The sequence below is a fragment of the Anopheles funestus genome, chromosome 2RL, assembly GCF_943734845.2.
Source record: "Anopheles funestus chromosome 2RL, idAnoFuneDA-416_04, whole genome shotgun sequence".
Classification (NCBI taxonomy): Eukaryota; Metazoa; Arthropoda; class Insecta; order Diptera; family Culicidae; genus Anopheles; species Anopheles funestus.
The window spans coordinates 11,713,193-11,739,230 of record NC_064598.1 but is presented as its reverse complement, the minus strand read 5'-3'; the positions used below and the strand labels follow the sequence as shown (position 1 = coordinate 11,739,230).

The 26,038-nt window shown below is 41.5% G+C and overlaps 1 protein-coding gene across 4 annotated transcripts in view; it reads left to right on the top strand.

The window, feature by feature from the left end:
* Positions 1-26,038, top strand: part of LOC125765973 (zwei Ig domain protein zig-8-like) — a 60,755-nt gene that overhangs the window by 31,935 nt on the left and 2,782 nt on the right. For 3 of the 4 annotated variants that reach the window (XM_049431545.1, XM_049431543.1, XM_049431541.1), the window contains 4 exons: positions 19,658-19,824; positions 22,521-22,731; positions 25,492-25,619; positions 25,786-25,954. In XM_049431545.1, coding sequence (XP_049287502.1) covers positions 19,658-19,824; positions 22,521-22,731; positions 25,492-25,619; positions 25,786-25,954 — 675 coding nt within the window. The remainder of the gene's footprint in view (positions 1-19,657; positions 19,825-22,520; positions 22,732-25,491; positions 25,620-25,785; positions 25,955-26,038) is intronic. The other variant, XM_049431544.1, reaches the window with a different exon arrangement.

Here is a 26,038-nt window from a genome sequence, read left to right as displayed (position 1 = left end):
TATTCTGTGTCAAGACTTCTTGTTCGTGGTGAACGTTCTTGCAGATTTCTTCAGTAATATCTTCTTCAGTAATATTTCTTGTGCTGACGCTTTGAAATTAAGAAAGCCGTTTAACATTGGAAGGTTCGGTAGAAGTGCTGATAAGATGTCTTACTTTAACATTGCGCTAAAAAGCATATTAATTCACGGATTTATATTGACTAGAAAGGCAATAAAGAGAAACAAATGAGAAAATATTAAACCATTCAATTCAAAACAATATTTTACTAAAACCCAGTTCTACAACAAATACTAAAAAGCATATCTCATGCTACCTTTAATTCGTTTCTAACCCCATGATTCATTGCATACATATTTCTTCTAAGTCACAACTGTGAAAGGATCATGTAATTAATTAAATATATCTCCTCGTTCTTCGAAAAACACGAAAAAAAGAACCACTACAACAACTTGACATAACACTGCTTCCATTGAAGCTACCTTTGCACGAAACGCTTCATCTAGGCCTTCCCTTTACCTTTGTTTCGTCACATGCTAATATACTTGGCTCAAGGACACTAAAAGGAAACACATTCCTGTCGGTGTTGCTTCCGAGGTGTTTTTCGGTCATGTATATCTAACCATGGATAACGATGGACTTCTAGAAACGTGATAAATTTATGTGCCGACCTGCCCTGCATTATTCCACCCTCGGAACGGAAACGGAACGCATAACGGTATGCTTCCAGCCACTTGTATACGAACTCGGGCGCCCCCACCAAACGCTGGTTCAGGGCACAGGAATTTACGAACGGCAAAAAAAAGGTACAAACGTAAGGTGTGGACGACAAGAATTCCTGCACAAAACAGCACGTCCTTGCCGAAGGAAATGAAAGAAGAAAGGGAAACAATCAGCACCAGAATAAATAATAAGCAACGGTGTCCTCAAGACGTGATTGTGATGATTAGTGTGGTTCACTTCCAGCATTTACTCTTACACCGCTCCCAACAAATCTACTAAAGAACCTCAAGAGTATCTACCCTCAAATTTATCAACCAGGCGCTAAATTCATAATTAAATGATTTACGTTCCTAGATGCCACAAATATGATTGCCAACACCGCAGCATTAATTAGTAATACCGGTTCCATCGATTATCAGGATTTACGTTTGACGTGGATAAATAGAATCATTCATTAGCACAGAAATACAGACGTACTCCAATCCGAGAAATTTACTCCAATGTACTTTGATTGATTTCTAGTAATATTAAATGTATCTCAACGGATATGTCTCCAATTCTCCAATGTCCTTTAACAATTGACAGTACAATCGAAGACATGTATCAAATCAATCAATTATGGATTATTGAGTCAAATATAGTAACTTGTCCATGAGTGATGTCAATGGATACCTTCAATAAATTAATAAAACAATGTCTTTAGCATTACTTCTGCTTTTAGTATTTACAATATTTATCAGATCAGGTCTTGATCTACTGCTGAAGTCCTCTAAACCATTCACGTTCGAGCGCCTTCATCTGTCAATCCAATATCCCGGTCTTTCTGGTAAAAGCTTCAACGACATCCTTCTATCTGGGTCTCCTCTGTCCATGTGGACGACGTAAAAGGACTTTAAGGGTTGGACGTTTGATGTCATTCTAATGACATGACTAGCCCAGCGGAACCTGCTGAGTTTAATGCGCTGTAAAATAGTGAGTTCATCGTTGCAATCGTAGAAGTCGTCATGTTTCAGACGCTTATGTGAGTACTGTACAGGTTCTTTACAATTCCAGCTTCGATGGTCGCGACTAGTGTTGGGTCAAGAGCGAAAGAGGTACCTCAATCGCTCCGCTCATCTTATTGTGCGCGCTCCCGTACAGCCCACGCGAAAAAGAGGTAGCTCCGTATGGAGCGCTACACACAGGAGCGATTGTGCGATGCGCTCCCAGAAGCGAAGTTTCGCACCACAAGGAGCGCTACACAAAGGAGCGATTGTGCGATGCGCTCCCATTTGAAAATTTCCTAAGGCTATAGCCTTAGCATTTTTTGAGCAATTTAGCAAAATTTTTAAATGTGATATATTTTAATGGGAATTTGTTCCAATAAGTTTCTTTTCACTCAAATAATACTTTAAGTTTAAAAAAATATAAAAAATATCAAAAAAATAAAAAAAAAATTTCAACTCGAAAATTTCATAAGGCTTACCCCTTACGTTTTTTTAGGGAAATTTTGCAAAAAAATTCAAATTGATTTATTTTAATGTCAATTGGTTGCAATGAGTTTCTTTTCACTCAAATAATGCTTGAAATTAAAAAAAGAATAAAAAATAATAAAAAAATTTAAAAAATATGTATAAATTTGTCAATCTACTAAAGCTCATTTTTGCATCAATTTTTGCCTATAATTCGGTCGGTATCCAACGGATCTCCAATCTTTAACCTGTGGTCGATAGATGGCACCAATGGCTACATTTTCTTCTTGGACGGCCATGCCCTCAAATGTCTGTATGTCTGTATAGATGTCTCAGATGTTTCTATAAATATGCCAATCTCCTAAGGCTGTATAGCTTTAGGCTTGTTTTGAAGTAATATTACACAATTTATAAATGTGACATATTTTAATGGTGCAATAAGTTTCTTTTCCCTCAAATAATGCTTTAAAAGATGAAAAGGATAAAATATAACAAAAAAATTTAAAGAAAAATTTTAACTCGAAAATTTCATAAGGCTTACCCCTTGCCATTTTTTGAACAATTTTGCAAAATTTAAAAATTTGTTTTATTTTAATGCGAAATTGTTTCAATAAGTTCCTTTTCACTCAAATAAAGCTTGAAATAAAAAAAAGAATAAAAAACAAAAAATAAATAAAAAAATTGAAAATTTCCTAAGGCTATAGCTAGTGGGTCAAGAGCGAAAGAGGTATTTGAATCGCTCCGGTCATTTTATTGTGCGCGCTCCCGCACAGCTCACGGGAAAAAGAGGTAGCTGTATCGCAGGAATCGCTCCTGCGTGCAACGCTCCTTGTGGTGCGAAACTTCGCTTCTGGGAGCGCATCGCACAATCGCTCCTGTGTGCAGCGCTCCGTGTGGAGCTACCTTAAGCGCACCGCACACTTTAGAGAGCGAAAGCGGTGCGCTCCGCTCTTGCAAAAGAGCTACATGACCCAACACTAGTCGCGACAAGTGCTTCGAGTGAAGTTGCCCTACACTGTCAGACTCAGACTTCCATGGTTGGCAGCCATGTTGTTATCGCTGCTCACCTTTCATCTAAGATAGGTGAAGCTTTGAACGATTTCAAAATTCGTGTCACCTCTCTGTACATGTTCACTTCCTTAACCTTCTTTAGTACCTTCTTTCAATTGTGAAATGAAGATGTTTTAACCTTTTTTTGACAATAAAAGTCCTTAATACGTTCTTCCTTTTACCCACGTTATAAATTTTGCTCAAATTAAATGCTTACCTCAGATTGTCATCTTGCTACTATCATAAGCTCAAGATTGCATAAATCAAACGCCTAATTCACGTTGCTCGAAAATCGATTAACAAACTACATCGGTCGTTACACACCTTTCTCAAGTATGCTTCTACTCCCAGTCCCCGGTTTAGTACGACGTGGTGCTGTTTCCCAGCGCTAAGTTGTCGCAACCCTGTCAACATAGCTATAAAATGTCGACCCTCTTTAAGGAGGGACACATTCTATTTCATTCAGTTTATTATAACGTAAAGAATTTCGGATCACTTTCGGTGGATAACTTACAGCGGGCTTTGTCTTTGTTATTATTTTCGGTTTCAAACCTCCTTAGAGGTGAAATCGATCCGAAATACGAACACATACTATCCGTACATAAGTGATGCACTATCTCCCTGCACGGCTTCACCTTTTACTAAATAGATAAAGTTATCAAATTTACTTTACTGTTAACGGTTTCAAATAAAACTTTATCTCCCATGAAAGGACATAGATATTGCTCTAAGTGCGGAACGAAATCAATTAAGTCATTAAAGTGCTCAACATTCCCTTTTCGAAAGACTCCATTAATGCTATCAAAGCGGATCAAATGTTTCATGCCGCCTTTTTCAGTCTGATAAACTACAGATTGACCTTTCGATAGATTTTTTTTCTCTCAATCGATACTTTCATTGAAGGAAAGAGAAGATTAATGGTTTCTTTAATGTATGTATTGCTGACGTGCTTCTCTGTAATACACCTAGAGCGTTATATTTATTTTGCTCGTTTACAAAACACATTTAAACAAGCTACCTTTCAGCACTTTATTTAAAATTAAATTGTTTATTCTGCAGTCATTTCTGCTTCTAACATGCGTACTATTCCCGCATAGAAACTGCCCGTATGCCTGTTTGAATATGTTCCACCTACACAATCATTGCAGTTTTTGCAGCTCATTTTATTCGCCCTTTTTATGCTTCCAGCAGTGCATAAAACTCCAAATCCATGGCAAACGTAAAACCGTACAACCAAACGATCGTGCGTGTAAATGAGCGGGCTTTTTCCTTCCCTTTTTTTTTGCTTGGTTCATGGTTATGTTGTGCTGGCAGATGATAAAGAAATTGGAAAGAGAGAGAGAAAGAGAGAGGGAAGAAAGTGAATCTCGCAACCAGCCGTTCAATTTACACGTTGTCTTTCCATTGCTGGATCAGCAGAAGCACGTTACGTGCTGCGAAATATCTACCTTTTTTTTGCAAACCATTACGGCAGGTTACGTCGACGGTGTAAACCACTTCGATCAAGAAGCACGCTATTGGTTACACGAAATGTGTGAAAATCTCGAAACGTGCACTCGTGCTTATTCTCGCATACAGGCCATAGAAACACACACTGTACCCTAAAAACTTGCTGGCGCGGCACCCACAACGGTGACAATTTTATGTTTCCTGCATTGGTAGGCAAATTTTCCATGAATTTCCCAAACCCCTACACAACGGTAGGGGTTGCAATTTTTTTTTTGGCTTTCGCCCACTCTTGCTTGTATTCACACACGTTCTGTAAGACCCTTCCTTACACAAACACACACGCAGATACAATTTTCCATCCAGAGGAGTGTTGAAAACATGACCTGGGCATTTGTTAACTTTTGCCAAAGTTAACATACAGATGTATTGGGCGTACAAATGGGGTACAAAACTAAGGCGAGCGCGTCAGAAATGTGCGTTAAATTTTTGCTGCCCGAAAGTTTGTGTAAAATAAAATTTAATTTTATCATCCAAACTAAGTGATGATGTTTATCATGCACTGTTTTTACAAAAACTTTACGACGCACTTTACCGATGTATTTTTTGTTTTTTAAACATCAACCAAAACTGTTGACTTTCGGATAAAAATACTCTCGCTTTCTCTCTCTCTCTCTCTCTTTCTCTCGCTGTGATATTAAAAATGCGGGTGGGCATCAGAACGCCTGTGCAAGCTTAACTTTGCCCAGATAAAATAACAATCAACTTTGCACGCTCCACCCGCGTTGACGAAGGCATCAATAATGTTCTAACTACAGCTCATGTTATTGCTTTTACATTTTCATATGGCTTGCTGTTGCTACCTTAGCATCGTAGGATGGGCTCAAATGCGAAAGCCGAATGTCTTACAGGACAGGGCAAAGTGAAAGGAATTGAAAACGGAAATCCTTTTTATCTTTATTGAGTTCATTTACAATAAATGTTAAAGGATCGTCAACACGCTGTAACGCACTGTAACGCATACAGGGATGGGGCAGAAACGCCCCCCCCCACAAAGGCAGCAATCTTTATGCGCGTTCGCTTTGCGACGAATTATGAGCTTCATCGTTGTCGAACGTATGCAAACGTGTGCCGGAGACGGATTAGGTAAATACTGTGTCAAACATGTATCGTATGCTTTTCTCACCTTTCCACCTAGTTAAAAGGGACACATTATCACTGTATCATTTTACCTTGTTTAACGACACTTTGTGTTATGTGAAAAGTTTTCCCCACATTATTCCCCAAAGTAAGGTTGTAAGTATGTGATTTTTTTTTCTCCTCAACGGCAATCATTGTTACAATCAAATTTCGATTACACACACACCCTCACCGATAAGAATTTACACTTCTAGTAATTCACGATACGTGGGGTTATGGTGGCAAACTTTTTTTTTTCACCCCCATAAATATCTGAACAACCGAACAATTAACTTCCCCCACTCCGCCCATTTCTCTTATCCTGTATCACGTCTGCCGCCCAAAAATACTAAAGCTTTGCATCAACACTCACCACACCCCGGGAGAAAGTTCAACAGCTTAAGCACTTTTGGTTTGAAAAATGTTAACCCCCTTAATGCCAGGACTAACTTCATTATGTTTCATTAACTTTTGCCTTTTACTACGTGGCATTGTTAGGTTCGGAATTTGCCAGTTTTGTTCCATTCTCCCCACTTGGTCTTCGGAGCAAGTCTATGAAGCACACTATGCAGAGGAGCTTTGTAAGAAAGCTGAAAAACATTTTGCTACCCACAAAACCCAACCTTTTAGCCAACTCCCAGGACGATCAATTGTCGCTTGTCGCAGAACATTTTTACCTCCCACACACACAATGGTTCAGCATTATCCTTACCGTTTGGCTTTCGAATACAACTACACTTTTCTATCTTCCTGAAACCTTGACCACCTTCCACACGGTTGGAAGGTGCACCAAAAACCCACCCCTAAACAGTGGTGGACGCACTAAACCTACTGGGCCCCTGACCGTTTTATGGACGCAAAAGCGGGTAACGAGACATTTCAGAACGAAACTTCCAAACGCAATTTCCATCCACTGGGGAGGTCTGTTCGATCCACACAACGACCGGTAAAGGAGTTGTGATTCTTCGCCTTTAGACGAAACCTTCCACCCTGGCGCACCCTGTCGCTCGCACCCTTCTTCACCCTATTCCACACACACACACACACACACACGCTAGCGTCATCATTTTAGCGCTAAGAAAGTTAAAAGCAGGAAGAGCTTGTATTTTCTAGCGGAATGTCGGAAAACTTTGCTTTTGCATTCCGGGAGGGGGGGAAGGATTTTTTATCGTTTCCCTAATTTACGACAAGTGACTTAACTTCCGCGAAAGCACTGCGGTCCTGCTCCCAGTAGGATACCTCCGTAAAATTTACTGTGCGACAGTCACTGGACCGATGTATACATTGGGTTCAGATATGGGTGCAAAATCATAGATTCACCACGGGTGTGAGGAATGGGAGCATAAAATGTGGGCGGGTTTTTAAGAAATATTAAACGATGGAATCCCATTAAAAAGTTTCCTTTTTGGCAGGTTCGATGCTCTATCAACGCGGGTGTGATATTCGGCTTTGTGGCACGCAGTGCAAAACCCAACAAAATATTAACTGACTTGAAACGTCTCACGCACGGACCGTGATCATTATTTATTGTGTAGCTTAAAGGCATTTTTTTGACAGTGTTGCTGATCCTTACTGTCGCTTCGTGTTATGCAAATTTCAATAAAAACCACTCTATAATGGTAAATAATTTTTCAAAGCGCCAGCGATATGTTGACCCACCCTGGAAAAAGGGGCGCGCTGAAAACGTGAAGACACTGCTACGGGGGGGATGGGGTTGGGGAGGAGGAGGAAAAGGGAGAAGAAAAAATATTGTTTAATGTAGTTTTGTTGCCCCATGCCCCAATTAAATACGAGCACAGAACAGTTTACACAACCGTAAACCAAAAACCACACGGGCAGGTTTCTCCAGGGGCTGGTTTCACCCCTAGAACAATAACCACACCGGAAATGGTAACGTATTCCACAAAAACCACATCACAACAGTCGCATTCAAACAAAGCAGAAATAACAACAGCCGTACGGAGCGAAAACAAAAAAGATCAAACTCATTCTCTCCATTTCATTTCTGTGGGGTAGAAGCGGGAAAAAAGCAAACGGAAGCATCACATGGTTCATCTTTTTCTGCCCTGCTCACACGTGGGTTTCGATAACGTACCAAACGAGTTGTGTCCACTGCGATGCGTCATATACATTGGTGTATTCCAATCGTCGTACAACGATAGACAAACAAATATAGCGAGAGAGCAGCAGCAACAAAACAAAAAAAACAAACTTCGAAACATGATTATGATGAAAACGATTTGTTTACCCCATTTTTAATTTTCTGCTTTCGCAAGGACTCCATTCACACCTGCAACGAGATCTTTTTTTGCTGGCTTCATTGTGGTGAAAATCCTATGAATGTGATTGTGTCACGGTACAAAAAAGCACACATAAAACCAATCACAAAACGAATTCCACATTCGATTGGATTAGATTTATTGGGATTTTGTGACCTCACCTCAGCTATTCGTTTAATAGTTTTTTGTTTTTTGTTTTTTTAATATCTCAAATTCCCATCTTTTTTTGTAGCTTCTTTAAATTCAATTTTACATATATCACAAAGGACGTTTAAAAGTCACAGCACTTTTATCATAGAAAACCTTAATTGCTTCTTGATATAAGCAGTAGATTGCCTTCTTGACGATTCACCTTGCACCCCTTAATCGGTTTTACTTTCGAATGAACAAATCCAAAAAGATGAACCCAACGATAACGTCTTCAAATCAACATCATTCGTCAGCATTTGTGAATCCCATCTTAAGGAAATGGCTACATTCATAAGACAACCTTTTCCGCAAGACACACACTCAAGCGTCGTTCCACACACTGACAAAAAGAAATGTCTTCACGTACGATACAAAAATCTGTACCATCCCGAAAGGACATTCGTCTAACGAAACCCTTTCTACTGCATTTGCTCATTTCCCTGTAAGCGATTCCAATTCCTTTGCCAAGTGTCATCGAAACTACCAGAAGAGGAAGAAAAAGTCCCCTTTTTTTGCATCGCTCTCGAAAATTTGAACGAATAGCTCTGCAGCAACACTACTTATCTTTTGCAAAGTATGGTTGGTCCTTTCCGATTCTGGTCACTCACCTTGCCCTTCTTCTCACTTGCTGACCATGATTTGCCTATCTGTTCAATCACCTTTCAACATTAAGTTTTGCGGTCTGACTCACAGATATCATTGCGACACATCACAAGGGGTACGATGTTGGACGTAACAAAATGTCCGCTGTTGCTGAACCTTCCAAGTACCGCAACTTCAACGTTTTTTCTGTTGAGGTTTTCTTTACTTCTAGTGCGTTTATCCGCAAGCAGAAAAGCTATTCATTGTACACAGAGTAACTCGATCTATTTTAACAAGTGTTCTTATATCAAGTTTGTTATATGATAACCCTCAACAAGACGTATTACTTACATTCTCTTCTCCAGATTTAAAACTGTTGCATTCGATTGATTAGCTTTTCTTCAATTAAAGAAACTAATCATCTTCAGCCATATTCAAGATAATCTCTAACGGGAAAATATGTTTTCTTAAAAAATTCAATCAAATCTACTAAATAAGTTACTTATCTACCAAACAGCATCTACCCGGTTTGCAGGAAATGAATCACGTTTGCCACGATTCATCGGAAGGGTAGGAACGAAAATAAAGACATCTTCATACCGGCCCACACCAGTTGCCCACACCTGATCTTTCTAGGTGACTGCAGCGGCCGAAAACCAACATTCCAAAACACTCCGAAGTAAAAGCGAAGTACGGCGAACAGTGTTATCTCGGCTCCGGTAACCATCGTCGAAAATGCCTGCAATATCGAATCCTCTTCCGGATTGACTATTTCGTTTCTTGTTTCCCAACTGTTTACTTCGAACCAGCAAAAGGAACTTCTTTGCAGCATTTGTACCCAAAACGAGACTCTCGTAACAGAAACATAACCGAATTCGGGGGAAGGTATCGGCGTACGGAAACGGTGGCTTTACCAAAACAGCAAAACCCCGGCAAAGAAGGCAAACAAAATTGATAGAGATAAAACATCTTTCCGACATTTCTCAACCCCCAGTGTTACGAGTCCATTCGCCCTATCACATAACACTTGTGCGTACCACAAGCGTATCATGCAGCGTCATTGCCACGAAGATGTGATGTCGCACGGAGAGAGAGAGAGAGAAAGCGAGAGAAAGAGAGGGTCGTTCCATGAACACAACTGTTGGGGTTGTTGTTTTTTTGTCACCCTTCCCCCAGTACCTTGTGCAATGAACGGAAACCTCCTTTTTGGTTCTGTTTCTTTTGCTGTGGATGAAATGAAAATGTCTCAGACATAAACGTAATAAACTTGACTCGCTCCCTGAAATTACACAATTTATCAAACAGCTCCTATTGACAGCACATGTTCTGAAAGGTGACCCATCTAACCTATACCTATAGCCGGGTACGGGGTAAATGGCTTTGATGGATGCCACGGCCAAAGTGAGGGCAAAAATAAATTCATCTCCACAACCCCCCTCGGTTTGGTAAAATTTCGGGGCACACAACCCAACGTGTCGTGACAGGTAGAGCAGGAAGGACGTCGGCAACGTACACATGTTTGTCGTTTTTGGCAGTAACCACTGTATCAGCGTACGGTTTCGTACGCACGCACGCACGGACACGTGTTATCTCGGTGCTGCCTTCGAGGTGGTTGATCATTTTCGAGTTGTTGTTCTTTTTATAATTCCACTCACCAACTCATTTGACCAGTACCCAACTCACTATACACCATTCTCGGTAGCTCAATTTGAAATTGTATGCAACATAAATTTTAGGGGCAAAGGTTTTACCATAAAACCCGTCGATACCCTTTGCGATATGGTTATCCTTTACTTCATTTTGACACGTGAGCAACGTCAGCCACAAAAATCCCACCCTCCCCACATACACTCACACACACATATTCATCAACGAAGACTCCCACACAGCGGTAGTAAATTGTTATCAAAATTTGAAGCACGTGGAGATGCACCCTCAACGAAAGAGCATCATGCTGGATGGGGGGGTGAGGGGGTTTTTGTATTATGTTTTCCATTTATATCGTCACAGTATGGTTGAATGTTAGCACGAATGTGCATATCGGTTACGAAACATGTATCATTAACATGACCTTTCAAACATCAGCTACAGTCGATACACACAAAAACGCCACAAGGGCGAGACACATTTGCCGTTGAACCGAAAGGTAAATGAATCAAGTTTGTGTTTTCCATCTCCAATTTCATCGAAGCCATAACTTGTGCGAATGTTTTACTCATGAGCTTCAAGTTCAAAGTATCAACTCTTTCTTTGGAACGCACACATTCTTGGAAAGCTGAATGCAACGAAACCATTGACCTTATAGTACTGCTAAAGTTGATAAAAAGTTTACACAAGTTTTGCCGCTCCCTAGCTTAATGCTCAACCCAAAAGTAAAGCAAATGCACCTCGAGCTATTAATGCGCGTTCAAGTGACAGAAGCGTTTGCATTTGCAGCATTTCGTTCCGATTGCCAATTAGTGCAAACTTTCAGACGAAACCAACCAACCGACGCCATTAATAGAAACTGTTAGCGTTCAGTTTACAAAATACCAGCACCATGGTTTTTACGTTGTTTCGCGTAAGTAAACTTTTCCTCAGCAGTGCTTTTTATACATCTGTGAACTTTGGTGTAATTTTAATAAAATTGAAGTACAGTTGAAATTGTTCTTCTGCTCGCGCACTGTATTAAACCAAGCTCAAGTTCATTTTATTCCCATCTTAATGATTCATCTCTAAAAAAAAAACAATGTTGTTGTTGCAATTAAAAAAATAAATTAATACACGCGAAAGCATTACCTTTTTTTACTCCTCGATACAATTGCTGTTAAATATATCGATACGAAGTCGTACCAGAAAACGACCGAATATGTTGCGTTCATGTGCATTTCAATTTCATGGGCAAGCAGCAAACTTATTCCTTCATTTTTGCAAAACTCATCATAGCCCAAAAACTTCCCTACTTCATAGCCCAACGCGATTCACTGCTGGTTATGCCAGCGAATTTTAAATTGCGAAACTTTCTTATGACGCGTTCAACGTTCGTGGTTCATATTGGGTATTTTTTTGTATATATAAGCGAACAGTGGTTGTTTTCTCATTGGAACATTACATTGCGGAATGTAACACATTTCTGTTTGATGTTTATTTAGTTACTAATGATATTTCTAGCAAACTTCTGCTTAAAATCCTGCCTAGTCATGTTTGTCTCGTGAATGAAATAGATTGTGAAACATACAGCTTATACAGACCAAATGGAAAATTACTTTTAGCTCATGCAGCAATGCGGTTTGCGCCGTGTACATTGTCGAGCAATTTAATAGTAGATTCCCACACGGTTGAAGCCATCATTTATGGCTTATTTCGATCTCGAGAACTCTAAAATGAAAAACATCTTTATCCATTCGATAGTCCTCAACTTTTTACAAACCACCAGTCGTCTCCATTGAGTAGTTTCGTTCCGTACTTCAACCACCAGGCGTCTCCATTGAGTCGTTTCTTTCCGTACGTTAACCTCCAGGCGCCCCCATTGAGTCGTTTCATTCCGTATTTCAACCACCAGGCGTCTCCATTTACTCGTTTCTTTCCGTACTTCAAAGTTTCTATAAATTTTACTACTCTCTTTGTCTCTCTTTGAGCACCTTTTTCATTAAGAAAAAGAGACAAATAATCTTTGCTCCTATCAAAGCAATATCTACTACATAACATCACTTTCCCACCGTTTGTATGCTATATCCTTCTTGTGCCGAAATCTATCTTTTGCCTCCTAACGGTTTAATTCGCCTACGGCCTAACGCCCTATTGAGCAAGTGATCCGTCCATAAAACGGAACCCAGTTCAAAGAAAGGTCGCACCACCACAATACCCTGCTAACCATCCAACCTAACATTATGGGTTTGGGGGTGAATTTGTATATGATTATGATTATTGCCGTATCGTTTATTTTGAGTGCGTGTCGTGCCAATCGCTATTAAAAATGTTCTCAACCTAAAACTCGCACTCACGCACTTGCACAACAAACAAACACGAAAAACAGCAAACGATGCGGTACTTATACGCACCGAGGGTTAAGCAGGTGATCGTCTGCCGACCTCTGGCATAATTTGATTGTCTGTTTCGACTGCCTGTTCTTGTTGCTCCCAATACGCAATCCCTTTTTCAATTCACCAAAAACCAGCACGAGCACAAGCGTTTCTCCAAGTACACGAATACGAACAAGCAATCGAACGAACGATCATCAAGGACGCTCCTTTTTTGTGTGCACTAATCTGGGGTCTTTGCTTCAAAGCGGCCAATGAACTGAAAAAAAGATTACGAACGAACAAAAAAACCCACCAAACCCTTCCACTAAATGGCTTAGACCATTAGAGCATTTTATTTTTGAAAGACATTCCGCTAAAGCAGTGAACAAACGGAAAATTAGAAGCAATTTTGTAGCAGCTCAAAAGCAAAACTGTCTGATGGTCTTTTTTTAAGTGGATTCATTGATTTATGCGATCCGTTTTCATCATTTATCTTCTCCATAAACATTGTGCTGAAAGTCGCAAGCAAAATGCACGACCGCTGTACACGCGAGTCAGATAATGCATTTGAAAATACTTCAAACCATCAATAAACATGTGCTCATCGTATTGGTGATGAGCTTACCGCCGCCATTTTACAGTAGCTTACGGCTACAAAGCAGTCGAGCAATAGTCGGTCGGTGAGGTAATGCACACGCTATATCCATTAAAGCTAGTTGAAATGTCGAGTTAAATGGATCGTGTGAAATCTTCGGTGGAAAAAAAACATCCTTACGGACAACTCCCTTTTGCTGCCTTTTACAAAAATATGCTTTTACGAGCGTGTTCCCACAAACGAATGAGAACTACCGGTTCCTGTCCTGTATGGAGTGTACGAAGTTTTTTTCCTCCTCTCGTTGCTTCTATTCGCCAAACCCAGAACCCCGGTTGTCAAGCATCTTACGGTCCGCCGGATGTTTTAATGGATGTTTCACTAAATTTCACTGGCAAACCCTTCCACCCCAAGACATGATTCTCAACGGAAAGCACCGTGTGTAAGATGTTTGGATCCATTTTGTTTTTTTTTTTTTGTTGCTGCTGCAGAATCAAACGATTCCGATAGCCTCGCTGGGTTGCATTTGATTGCAGCGCTTCCATTAGCAAACTGCAATAAATTCAAATCGACATCGCTGCATCAGTGCAAAATCTGCACGACTTCCAAAACATGCTCGCTGCCAAAAAAGCCCCGATCCGGAAACTTCGGGAAAGAAATTGATAAATGTCCTAGACAGCATTGGCTTTTGCTATCCTGCCGCATGCCGCTGATGCGGACTGTCTCCCAGTAGAATTGTGCATTCAAACATGGAACCGAAGATGTGCCGTTACGCTGTGCAACGTCGCGTTACTGCACAATCTGATGCACGACGACGATACGGCACACGTTGTATAAATCAATTATTGTCACTTTTTGCGCACAGTACTTTTTGTCATCAAATTATCAAACGGAATCCATGCCATGAACAGTCATTCCACCGTTGAACGAAGAACCTCTCGACGATGTTAAAAGATTTGCAGCACTACTTCCAGCGTGACGTTCCTTTTTGAAATAACATCAAATGAGAAATGCATCTTCGCTACAATCCTTGAAGTCGTGGAAAAACACTGAAGCGAACGCTGCATTCAACCTGTCGTTCGGTGTGTTGTCATAATCGTGTTCAGCAGTAAATCTTTCTCTTGTTTTTTTTCTGTTAAAACCATTACAGATGTGAGAGTCCGTGCCACTCTCGCTGGGATCTCGTCGACGTCATGTATTGTTTGCATGGAACAAGAAAAAAAACACAGTCATACCACGATACAACGTTTTTTGATGCGATTCTTCACACAAAAGACCACTGCCATCGTTGCACAATGCGACCGGCGGGACTTTTCTGCTCTTGTTGCACCGTACGCGAATGGATGGGATTTGTTTGTTACCTGCACTTCAAGCAAATATCTGAAATCCGGTGTGCCATCTTTTAAATATTCAATCCTACCTTTAGCTGTTGGTACTTTTTTCCATTTCACCTGCTTATGTTGTCATGAGCCACTGTTGAATAATAAATGCCCACGAATTTATATCACAAATATTTTATTATCTGCCTTATAACCTACGGTATATGGACTGTACCGTTTGGTGATGGAATTCCAACTTTATGTAACACATATGCTAAACTGTAACTCATCTGTTACGTTCTCTGTATCTTGTTCGCTCTTGTTCACGTGTGTGACTGCAAACATTCCACTTGAGTGATTTCGGAACAATCATTTCCATCCAATGCTAGCAATAACAGGTGGAAAGTTAGATTAAATTCCTTGAGATTTGTTTCGTCTTTCCAAATAAAACATATTATGTGAAAGAATGTTTTTTCTTCGCTTTTTTGGGAATAAGAAAAGATAAAACTTTTGTCATTGGAAATTCCGCGCATCCATAGAATTGATATTTACATCAGTAACATCCTGAGACATTTGCTTCAAATATTTGTATCGTTTCAGGAAAAATAAGTTAGCGACAACATGGCTATTTGTTTGAATTAGAACATTCAACGTTTCGCAACATTTTCCCCGTTAATTCTCAACACACTTTTCTCAACAACCTTTTAAAGATATATTGTTTGTTTCGAACAAATTTCACTATCAAATCGTAACGAGAATTCTGTGACAGTAATCAGACTAATGAACATCTTATTAAGAGCTAAACATGGGATTTTTTTCTCTTCATACAAACATCTGTGCTTCTGACATTTGTATGATCAAAAAACTGCTTCCCACACTCATGAAACCATTCAAATTTCTAAGCTCCTTCTCTTAACTTCTAATAAAGAGTTACCGAAGCAATGCTGCTAAGGATGTCACGTCGGAAATTGGCCCGGAAGCGTTACATCCGGATACTATGTTTGACTCATAATTATACTGTCCAACTGACATTAATTGCTTTTCGAGTGCTCCGTGTCCCTTTTTCCCCAGTCCAGTCTTAACCTTTTTCCCCTTTACAAGGCAAACGGTTTCAGGGATAAAAGCTAAGTGCATACATATTAATCACAACACAAAACCCAAAGCCAATGGAAGTCATCCATCAACAGCTGAAATTGATCGATTGCCTAAACCCCAAATGTTTTATGCTGAACAGCAGCTTCACTAACTGCGTTTCATTTTTCTTGCGACATACAATTCCATTACCGTTGGCTCTCCTTCAACCAAATCTGGTATAAAAATTAACCACAATTCGGTTCAATGCAATTTACGACCTATTTTTTTTTTTTGCTTTATGGAAATTATTAAAATTTTCAAAAAATTATTGTCACAAAGTGGGTGAAACTTTTCAAGCGCATTCCATTCGGGACACTTTGTATGTTTCATCTTTCTTGCTATAGTGAATACAACAATGGAATGTGAGGTTGAAAAAGGCTACTATTTGCTTAAGCATTCGCAGTCACAATCATTCCCAACCTCCGAACGTCAGCTGCTCATCTACTTATGTCCATAATACCGTTTCGTAACCCGAACCCGCATCACTAGCTACGGCCGGATGTACAACAATGTAGCTTATTTCCGTTTCAATTTTATATCCAATTTTTATGTCAGCTGCAAAGGCTTTCAATTGCCCGAAAGCAAGAATCGTTCCCTGCGTTCTGATGGTATAGGAAATGAATGGAATTATAGCATCGCATAGGAAATGAAGGACTGATGCTAGCTTTTTTCCTCTTTGAATAGTAAAACCAACTTCAGTTTTAATATCAATGGAATCTTTCATTTCTGCATTGCCGATTGCACATATGTATGTGTGCTGGGGTTCTTTCATCGCTATAAAGCATACAACATTTTACAATTATATTTTTACAGAGAGCCACTTGAACATAAAATTCTTTCTGCAATCGATTTACAATTTATCTCATATTTTACAATGTGTAAAACACTCACAACATTTCCTCTCACAGACGATACATTTCCACATTCATTTGGAACTTGGGGATCGAAACAATCACCAGATAATTTATCAATTTAACACTCTCGTCGTGTTCGCAAATCAAGCTCATGGGCAATATTCTTCTTTATTTTTCCCTTCATTGTTCCCTTCTATTGTGTATTGGAAAGGCTAACGAATTTAATGCCAGGCCAGATTAAATCGAATTTATGTAAATAACACATTATCCTCTTTGTCGTTTCACGTGCTGATTAATGCAAAAAGCATCCATACAAAACAAGAGGCCAAACAGCCGGCGCTCGATCGCTTATTATTTAATGCATACAGGAAAGCGTGTGCGTACGCACGTTAGCGTTGAAGGTGGGTATTGAACTTGTGTGCGAATTTCTCCACACAAACACGTACCAAACGAACCATTCTGAATGGCTCAAACATTAATTCACTTTAAGTTCTCAACAACTTACAAGTCTACTTTCATGCTGCGGAAATCGGAAAAGCAGAATATCGAATTGTTTCATTTGCGAATTTTGCTCATCAGTATTGGTTCTTCTATGTGACCTACTTAAAGCAAATTGAAAGGATATCAGGTATTTTACATTATTGGCACATCGGTGCACACTCAGGCTGATTAAAAAGTAGCTGTTTTGTATGTGCAGTGCTTCATCAAATAGGGAAGTAAAACTACTGCCAACACGATTAAAATGCACAACTCCACAACTCTGGAGAGGTTTCCCCTTTTGCCCATGGAGATTAAAATGCTACAAACAAACAAATACCCGTCTCTATGCCGGATTTCCAAACATCCAATGGACTTTCGGTGAAAGTCAAATTCAGCTCCAAATGCCGGTATGAAAGATTTTCCAATTACCGAAACATCCACCCCCCGCCGTACACACCACCAGGCGCCTCCATCTGCCCGAAACCGTTCAAGTGCTCTCTCGTGTTTGTGTCCACCATTAATGCTTTTTGCTTCATCCCTTTAGCAAACTTTATCTGGGGTTTTTAATCTCATCGAGTGCGCGATCGGTCCCCACGACACACGGTAGCACGGTTCATTCATTTCATGTTAATCTGGTGACTCGGAACGCGTGTGCCACGGCGTACAAAAACATCGCCTCAAATCCTGTAAAAGCCTAACGGGCGTGCAATGGATGAATGGCATTATGTATCGCGCATGATGGATGCCTTTTGAGTGCCTTCGCTTCGCTGTTTTGCGATAATTATAACAAACATATTCGTTTAACCATTATTTTCATTTTCCGCCTGCTTCCTTTCGTTCGCCGGTCGGATACAAACGTGGAAAAAATGTGATACAACGCTTGAATGCTTGGATCAGGTCGAGGGTGTGCTGGACACGCGAAAAGCGAATAAAACAAAAACACAAAAATAACAACAACCACGTAGCACTCGAAAGAAATCACGTTGCACGGTAATTGAAAGCCAAATCAGATCAATCATTCCGCTGACATGGTCATGAATACTCGCAGAAAAAAAGGTATTCATTCCGCGTCCGAAGCTTCGGTGCCGTCCGTACCAAAACAAGGGATGAGTTTTTATTTCAGCCACCCGTGACATCCCCTTGGGGACATTTCTCATACTCTGTCTCACCCAACACAGCTGTCTGCGCAACATGAAACCTTTGTGTGTGTGTGTGTTTTTCTTTTTTCTTTGTTCACGGTTACCTTTGGGTGCACTTCGTTTCACAAAGTGCCCCAAGGTTTGGGATTGTGCTGTCAGTCCGGAATCCCGGTAATGTCAAACCCTTCACACCCTTGACAATGCATGATTCTCTACCTCTCTGCCTCTCATTCTTTCTATCTCTCTTTTAATACAGCTAACAGGTTTGTACATCAAATAATATATAGAATAATCTCTAAACGAAGGGAGTTCTTTTCAATCTTCAGGCGTGCATAACGTTAGTCTTTCAGGTTTTTTTATTTACATATTAATTTCCCCAATTCTGAAAAAGGATTTAGTCACCTTCAGGACGTATCAAAAACACTTAACAGTTTATTTCCTTTATTAATGTATCATGCAAGGTAGTGTTTGTTCTTCCAACGGTCGATTTACCTCAAACGAAGGATTCGTCAAACTTTTACGTTAAAGACACGTTAAATACGTTCACATTTTCACTGTGTGCGCTGTATTTCACCCAAAAACGTACACATTTCGTGCAAAGAATTAAAACATGACTTCGCCGTTTGATACTTTAAAGCAAACTTTCTTCATCACCAAACAAACGGTAAAAATAATCCCCGTCGCACACGCTTGTCATTTCATTTGTTCAACGGCCTTAAACAACGCATGGGGCAAAGCTTATACGTTCTTTTTTCTTTTTTGTTATTGCGCTTAAAGACTACCTTCCGCGGGATGTGTAACAAACTCTTAGCTGAAGCGGCGAAGCGGGACAGAGAGAACTTGTTAATATTTAAATTCCACTTCTCGTAGAATTATCGACGTAAGCTCATATATGACGCTAGGGTGCCGCGGAGACTTGGGCAAACCATTTCCAAGCAATCATGTGGTGTGGTAGGAAGCGCAATATACAGCAACAAAGTTTAATGTTTCAATTTGTTTAGAAGTGTTCCTTTTTCTCGAGATGCACATTACTAGAACAAGCAGAAAAAAAACCCCAGCAAAGCACTTCCAGCTTTTAGTGCTTAACTTTTGGGCAATCGAAGTTTCACGGAATAGCCTGAAATACACCTAGACTAACTTGACTGTACTTGGACATTATAACTAATGCCATGGATTTCTTCTCATCGTTTTATCTCGCTTTTTTTTCTCTTTCTCTCTCTCTCTCCCTTACTTTCACGCAGCGGAACTCGCCGGTGGATCGAGAAAATTTCGCACAGAATTCCTCCAGGAGTGGCCAACGCCAGGAACTGGGCCTTATTTTGATACCACCGTTCCAACCAACATTACCGGCTTGGTCGGCAAGACGGTGCTGCTGAACTGCAAGGTGAAAAACCTCGGCAATCGAACGGTAAGCTGTTGAATTCTTCATGAAATCATATTTACCAAACATTCTTCTAGCAAGCTCTCATAATTTTCCTCTAGAAGCGTCCACCAACCGAACGTACGAACTCCGTGCTTCAAATGTTTCAAACTTGCCGGACTAGGCCGATAACGAGTGGGGAAAAGATAAAACAAATCCACCAACCGTAAGCATTTTTTGGGGCGTCCTAGCTAATTAGCGCCGGATCGTACCATTCCGTCAATGTCCGGGATTACGGTGCTAATCGTAATCTCGCTTGAACGATCCACATCCCGCCCCCCTAAAAACCATCCACAATGATGAAAGTCCGTTGCATTGCGAGTACACTCTCGCGGCTCGTTCGAGCAAAGATTGCTTAATCTCTATGGTCGGAAACCATTGACATGGATGTGTTTTTTTTTTCTTCTTCCGACTATTTTGTTTGTTCATCGTTGCCTAAAATTTCCACAGGGCAAGAGTTTCGCTTCGGAATTTGAAGCAGGATTAGGTCGGATGATAATTATCGTCATCTCCGTTTCTATACAGTGGAATCTGCTTAAATCTCACCTAATGGGTTAATGCCGACGAGACTGTCCCAAAAGGTTCACAAAAAATAGGTTTGTTGGTCCCCTCCCCCCAACCCCCTTCCCCATGACGTAGAGCTTATTCTTTCCTTTTTTTCTTGCAAAAGCTCTTCACAACAACAGTCATATACAAACAACCGAAGCTGGCACACAAGCTAAACGTACCAAAAACCGGATAATCATCGTAAGCGTACATCAGTGAGTAACAGTCACAAGACATTCCAGGACATTGTCATCGCAGTCTGCCGCTAGCAGTTGTTCTAGTCTGTTAGTAATAGTAGAGTTCTGACGTTTGTCGATGATATAAACGAGATCGGACACTATCCAAGCCAAACTAATGGTAGTACAAATGTTTTGCCTTTCGGACGCAACTAGCGTGTAAAAGAACAGCTTTTTTTGTGTATTAATTACAGTGTGTGTTTCTTTCACTAGCCATGTTGACCTTGTTCAAAGAGATACATAAGATACATAATATATTGTCTTCTCTTCCAACTAACCAAGAATAGACATCACTTACTATTTCTGCATCGATTCATCCCTTCACGAAAACAGCCCAAGGGTTCACTGTGCGGCGGATTTATTTTACCATATCAACCTCAATAAAAAAATCAACATATCGTTTTCTTTTTACCACCATCAGCTTATACGCGTGCAAAAGTATCATGTAAATTCAGCTCGCTACTTGGGGTGTTGCTAACGAGTTCTGCTAACACCGCAGCTAGACCGATGTCTAGCCTTCAAAAGCACGAGCTGCCGCCTAACCTCGGCTCGGAGAGCTTTGCTTTCCCGCGGTTCAAGTGCCGACAACACAAAAATTACCCACTTATTATCATCACCACCATTACTGTTATTATTATTATTATTGTAATAAGACTTTGTTTCAACCTTTTTTTTTGCCCGTATGCGAATGTATGCGTGCACCTAGCCCGTTTGCCAATCACACTCACCAAACCCGTAATTCATCGTCTCAACATACGTAATGAGAAAAAATAACACGGCCACGGTATCCAGGCAAGACTACTGCAGGGCCGCGAATTCCCGTACCACCCTCTGGTGATGCCACCCCCCCAAAAAACGCGTACGAAAGCAAAACGGGGTAATAACGATGTGTTGCCGAGATTTTCTGAATAGCATTCGCGTGGCCACCTTGCGTGGGTGGGTTGCGGCGGGGGGTGGTGGGGGGAGCCTATGAACTCATATTTGTTGGGCCTCTTAAAGACTCATCCACCGTGCGCATACACCGTCGTCAGCTGATTGTGTGGTTGAAGCTTTCAAAAGACTACGTTACCATGGTGCTGAATGAGTGCGTGTGTGTGTGCGTGTGTGGATGAGAAATGTCGATGTTTTCGCTTCCGTGGTTGCGTATAAAGCCCTGCCACACTCTTTTACAAAAGGTAGCATCGGTGAGGTACTTGATTTGTTCGCTTACCTTCACATATCCTCGCGCTTTACGATGATGGTTGTTTTAGAATATTAGCCCTGTTTTGGCTTGTAAAGCAGAGGGAACGTAATTAATTTCAATTTTATAATTGGACTTATTTCCAACAAACATACACCCCGCGGGCATGGGCTTTAGCTTTCCCTGGTAATAAAGATTTGTTTGAGCGATAACCTCGGCTTAAAGTTACACCAGTTTTGTGAAGTTTTTTTTGGTCTTATCATATTGAAAAATCACGGGAAAATTGGATCATTCTTGCGTTTAAAAACTCCCTCAACCGGAGAGCATGCTGAATAGCTGGGAGTCCATACACAATTTTCAACATCATTCATATGTACCACCGACAACTCTACCATCGTTTGATTTCGCAAAAGGATATAAAGTCCGTGTATATGAACATCGACAGCAGAAATCGATTTTGCCCCACAAAAACCCGTCCGTACGAAAATCACTCACACATTAAACCGAGCAACAACAAAAAACCCCTCCAATGCAGTCGGCGCTACAAAACAAGTGCTTTTTCTTGTCTTAGCTTTTCAGCTAGAACTTTTCCCTGGAAAAGCAAAGCATACAAAAAGCACCGGTCCTTCCGTACTGCTGTCGAGTATCGTCGTATCGTGCCCGATTTCGATCTCTTGCTCATCTCCACCCCGTTTTGTTTTCGCCCACTTCCCATTTTGCAGGTTTCCTGGGTCCGGCATCGAGACATTCACCTGCTTACGGTTGGCCGGTACACCTACACCTCCGATCAACGGTTCGAGGCGATGCATTCACCACACACGGAGGAGTGGACCCTCAGGATACGGTACGCCCAGCGTAAGGATTCCGGCATTTACGAGTGTCAAATATCGACCACACCACCTATAGGACACTTTGTGTATCTCACGATAGTGGGTGAGTATTACGTAACACCTTGAAAATTCTTCCCAATTCCCCTTCTATTCTTCCTCCCAAAAAAACATCCTTCCCCCCGTTAGCTTGTCCAAACCTATTTCCCAATTACTCGCCGTTTTTTTTTTGTTCGCCTCTCAGCCTTGACTGCCAAAAAGCAACGATGCAACGACACGGGACACGTTTGCTTGCCTACGGCGAAAGAGCTTTTAGCACGGGTTTTTCGAATACTTTCCCCAAAATGCCTTTCGTCTACCCGTAAAAGCTGCCAGCTTCCGTTCGAGGTTTTTGTCCACCCTACACCGATGCTGCGATCAGCGAAACTGCAAAACAGCAAAACTACCGAATTCATTCGGAGAGGTGGACCGTTCTGTGCGCGGGAAAATTGCAATACAGGAAAAAGCACGGTCGAAACTTTTTGACTTCACAACATTGTTTTTGGAGCTGTTGTGCGCGGGATGGTGCACCCAACCGAACGGGTGTGTTTCATTTTTTGACATTTCGCTTACCACTTTTGCTTTGCTCTTTCCAATGTGGGCTCTTGAACAAAACTAAAAACGAAAGAAAAAAATGTGTATTCCTCAATGAATCTGTTGCCAAGATGCATTCCCAACATTGATCGCTTTAATATTGTGCTTCTTTTTTGTTGTTGGGTAACTTAATTTCATTTTGTACTCATTCTGCTTGGCTAATTTCAAGCATATCCCTTTCGATGGTTCTCGGCTATCTATTTCTTCGCACAACCGTTGATCACAGCGCAACGAAAAACGCTCACCCGGCCCGGTACGTTTGATATACAAATAAAGAAATACAATTCACCACACACAGCAGACGGTGCGTCTACCGTTCTTTTCTTTTCCCCCGCCCTGGCCACTCTGATTTGTTTCCTGAAACATGTGTATCGGCCCCGAGCAGGTCATGGAATGTGTTTTCCATGCTCTACTACTGGCTCGAAGCCACCCAACATGCCAAGAGCAACATTAAAAGCATGCCTACTAATATGCTTCCACCTTCCAATGGCACAATTCCCAATCGCCGTTCGGTCGTAAGCCGTACGAAAGATTTGCCACGTGCAGACTCTGCCCAACAACAAACATACCCGTGCACACGGATCGGATCGACAAATCAGTACACCGGAACCGGAACCATCGCATTGCGGAACTGCGGGTGCGAGCGCCAAGCTCGTACGCTCGTAGAAAACATACGGTTTCCGGATGTTATGAAATATGTAGAACATGTACAATATTATGAGCAGCTGACAGTTCTCGTATTCCCCCAACCGGTGGGATTGAGTATACTTTTTATAAACCTCCACCAAGCGAAGTGAGGATGAGGGTGGCTTCTAACTCTCCCATCTCCCTTCTCTCTCCTTCCCTCTTTCGTAAATCTACAACTACACACGATCGGTCGCCATCGGTGCTTTCTCACGTCTTTCCGAAAACGCCTCCACAGCCAAACCGCAAAGGAAAAAGTCGCCACCATCCGCAATGGTCGTCTACTGTTGCTTTTATAGATATGCCTTAACCACACCACGATTCAGGATTTGTGACCCAATAGGGAATGAGAAGAAATAAACTTCACTTCAGTTCAGTCACTCATTCACTTTTGCTTGCGTTTCCGTATCCGTAACGACCATCACCCAATCGTAACCAAGTGGATCGGAGTTTTAGTGGGCAAGAGTACGCGCGTTCCCTTGGCGAAAATTATGCCATTGACAAGCAAGTAACGAGTGTGACAAGCACATAAATATGCACCCAATAATGCTTTACACGCAGCTTGTCATTTTATTAGTTTCGATTTATTGTACTCTTGTAGCAAAGCAACAATCGAGCATGATGGTTATGATCTTCCGAAAAAAACAAACAGTAGTAAGTGAATGTACTCTATTTCGTCAATAAGAAAACATTTAAACGCAACTAGCACGACATTAGACATATTTCATTGCCACTGCTCAAGTGAAGTACTGGGCACCTCCATCGCTGTTCGTTGACACCAAGCCTCCCTTCATATGTATGCACATTAATTTTAATCACTCATCACTCGAAACCTACTTGTTGCCATACACGCTATGGCCGCATGCCGAAATTGATTGTTCATTTCCCCCTAATAATTTGCACCACCATTTGTAACGGCGGACGTCCTTTCCATCACTCTCGCCCTAGGGCGGTACCCGAACACTTTGTTTAACAAAGTGTGAAAAAACATGTCACAAATTGCCTGCCTTCATCATTATTGCCCAGGAAAGGTTTTGATGACACGGAAGGCACCATTTTAACGGCGTTACGTTTATGTTACTTTTACGACAGTCCGCGGCCCTAATTTTACCACAACCTACCCTACCCCCGCCCTTCCGTCGTGTGCCGTCATAAAGAAGGTGTTTTGCCTACAACGGAATGGCAAGTCATTTCACCGGTGAAGGTTGTCGATTTTTCCTTCCCCATCCTTCCCATTCCAACCCATTCCGGTGTTTGTTTCCTCCTCCTGTACACCAATGTCAATGCTAAATGTATATTTAATAAACTTCCACATTTTTCTTTGTACTCTTTCCGGCATTCCTGCCACGCGCTCACTCGCTCGCTCGTTCAATCTGTCAATTTTCGGACATCGTTTGCCTGATTGGGGCGATTGTGCGTTCATCAAATCCGTCCGTGTATTTTGCTGTGGCGCAAAACCGTTCCATCATTTGACCCCTGACGGATTGTCTCGCCCGAACCGTCCATCCCCCCCATTGTTGCACAACTGGCCAACATTTCTTCCTTCAAGAACCAGTGACAGAGATTAACGGTGGACCTGATTTATTTATCAATAAAGGCTCGACGATAAATCTCACCTGCATCGTGAAGTACGCGCCCGAACCACCGCCGGCCGTCGTTTGGAAGCACAATCGCGATGTAAGTACCGACGCTCGTCTCGTTAGCGGTCCGACCCAAACCTCCCGGGGGTGCTCCCCCGGGGGAGGGGGAGGGGGGTGGCGCTTTTGGGCGACTTTTCATTCATCCGATAACGGTTTGTCGAAACTTCCCGGTCGGTTCCCGGACGACGTTATTCCTTTCGCAGGACATTAATTTCGACTCGCCCAGGGGAGGCATTTCGCTCGTCACGGAGAAGGGCATCCTGACAACTAGCCGGCTGCTGGTACAGAAGGCGATCGCAAGCGACTCCGGTCTGTATACCTGCGAGCCCTCGAACGCTAATCCGGCCTCCGTCCGGGTGCACATACTGAACGGTAAGTGTTAGCGCCCGCACCAGGGTGTCAGTTGGCATTTTCCTTTCGCACCTTTGGCCCAACAACAAAAAAAGCAACAACCAC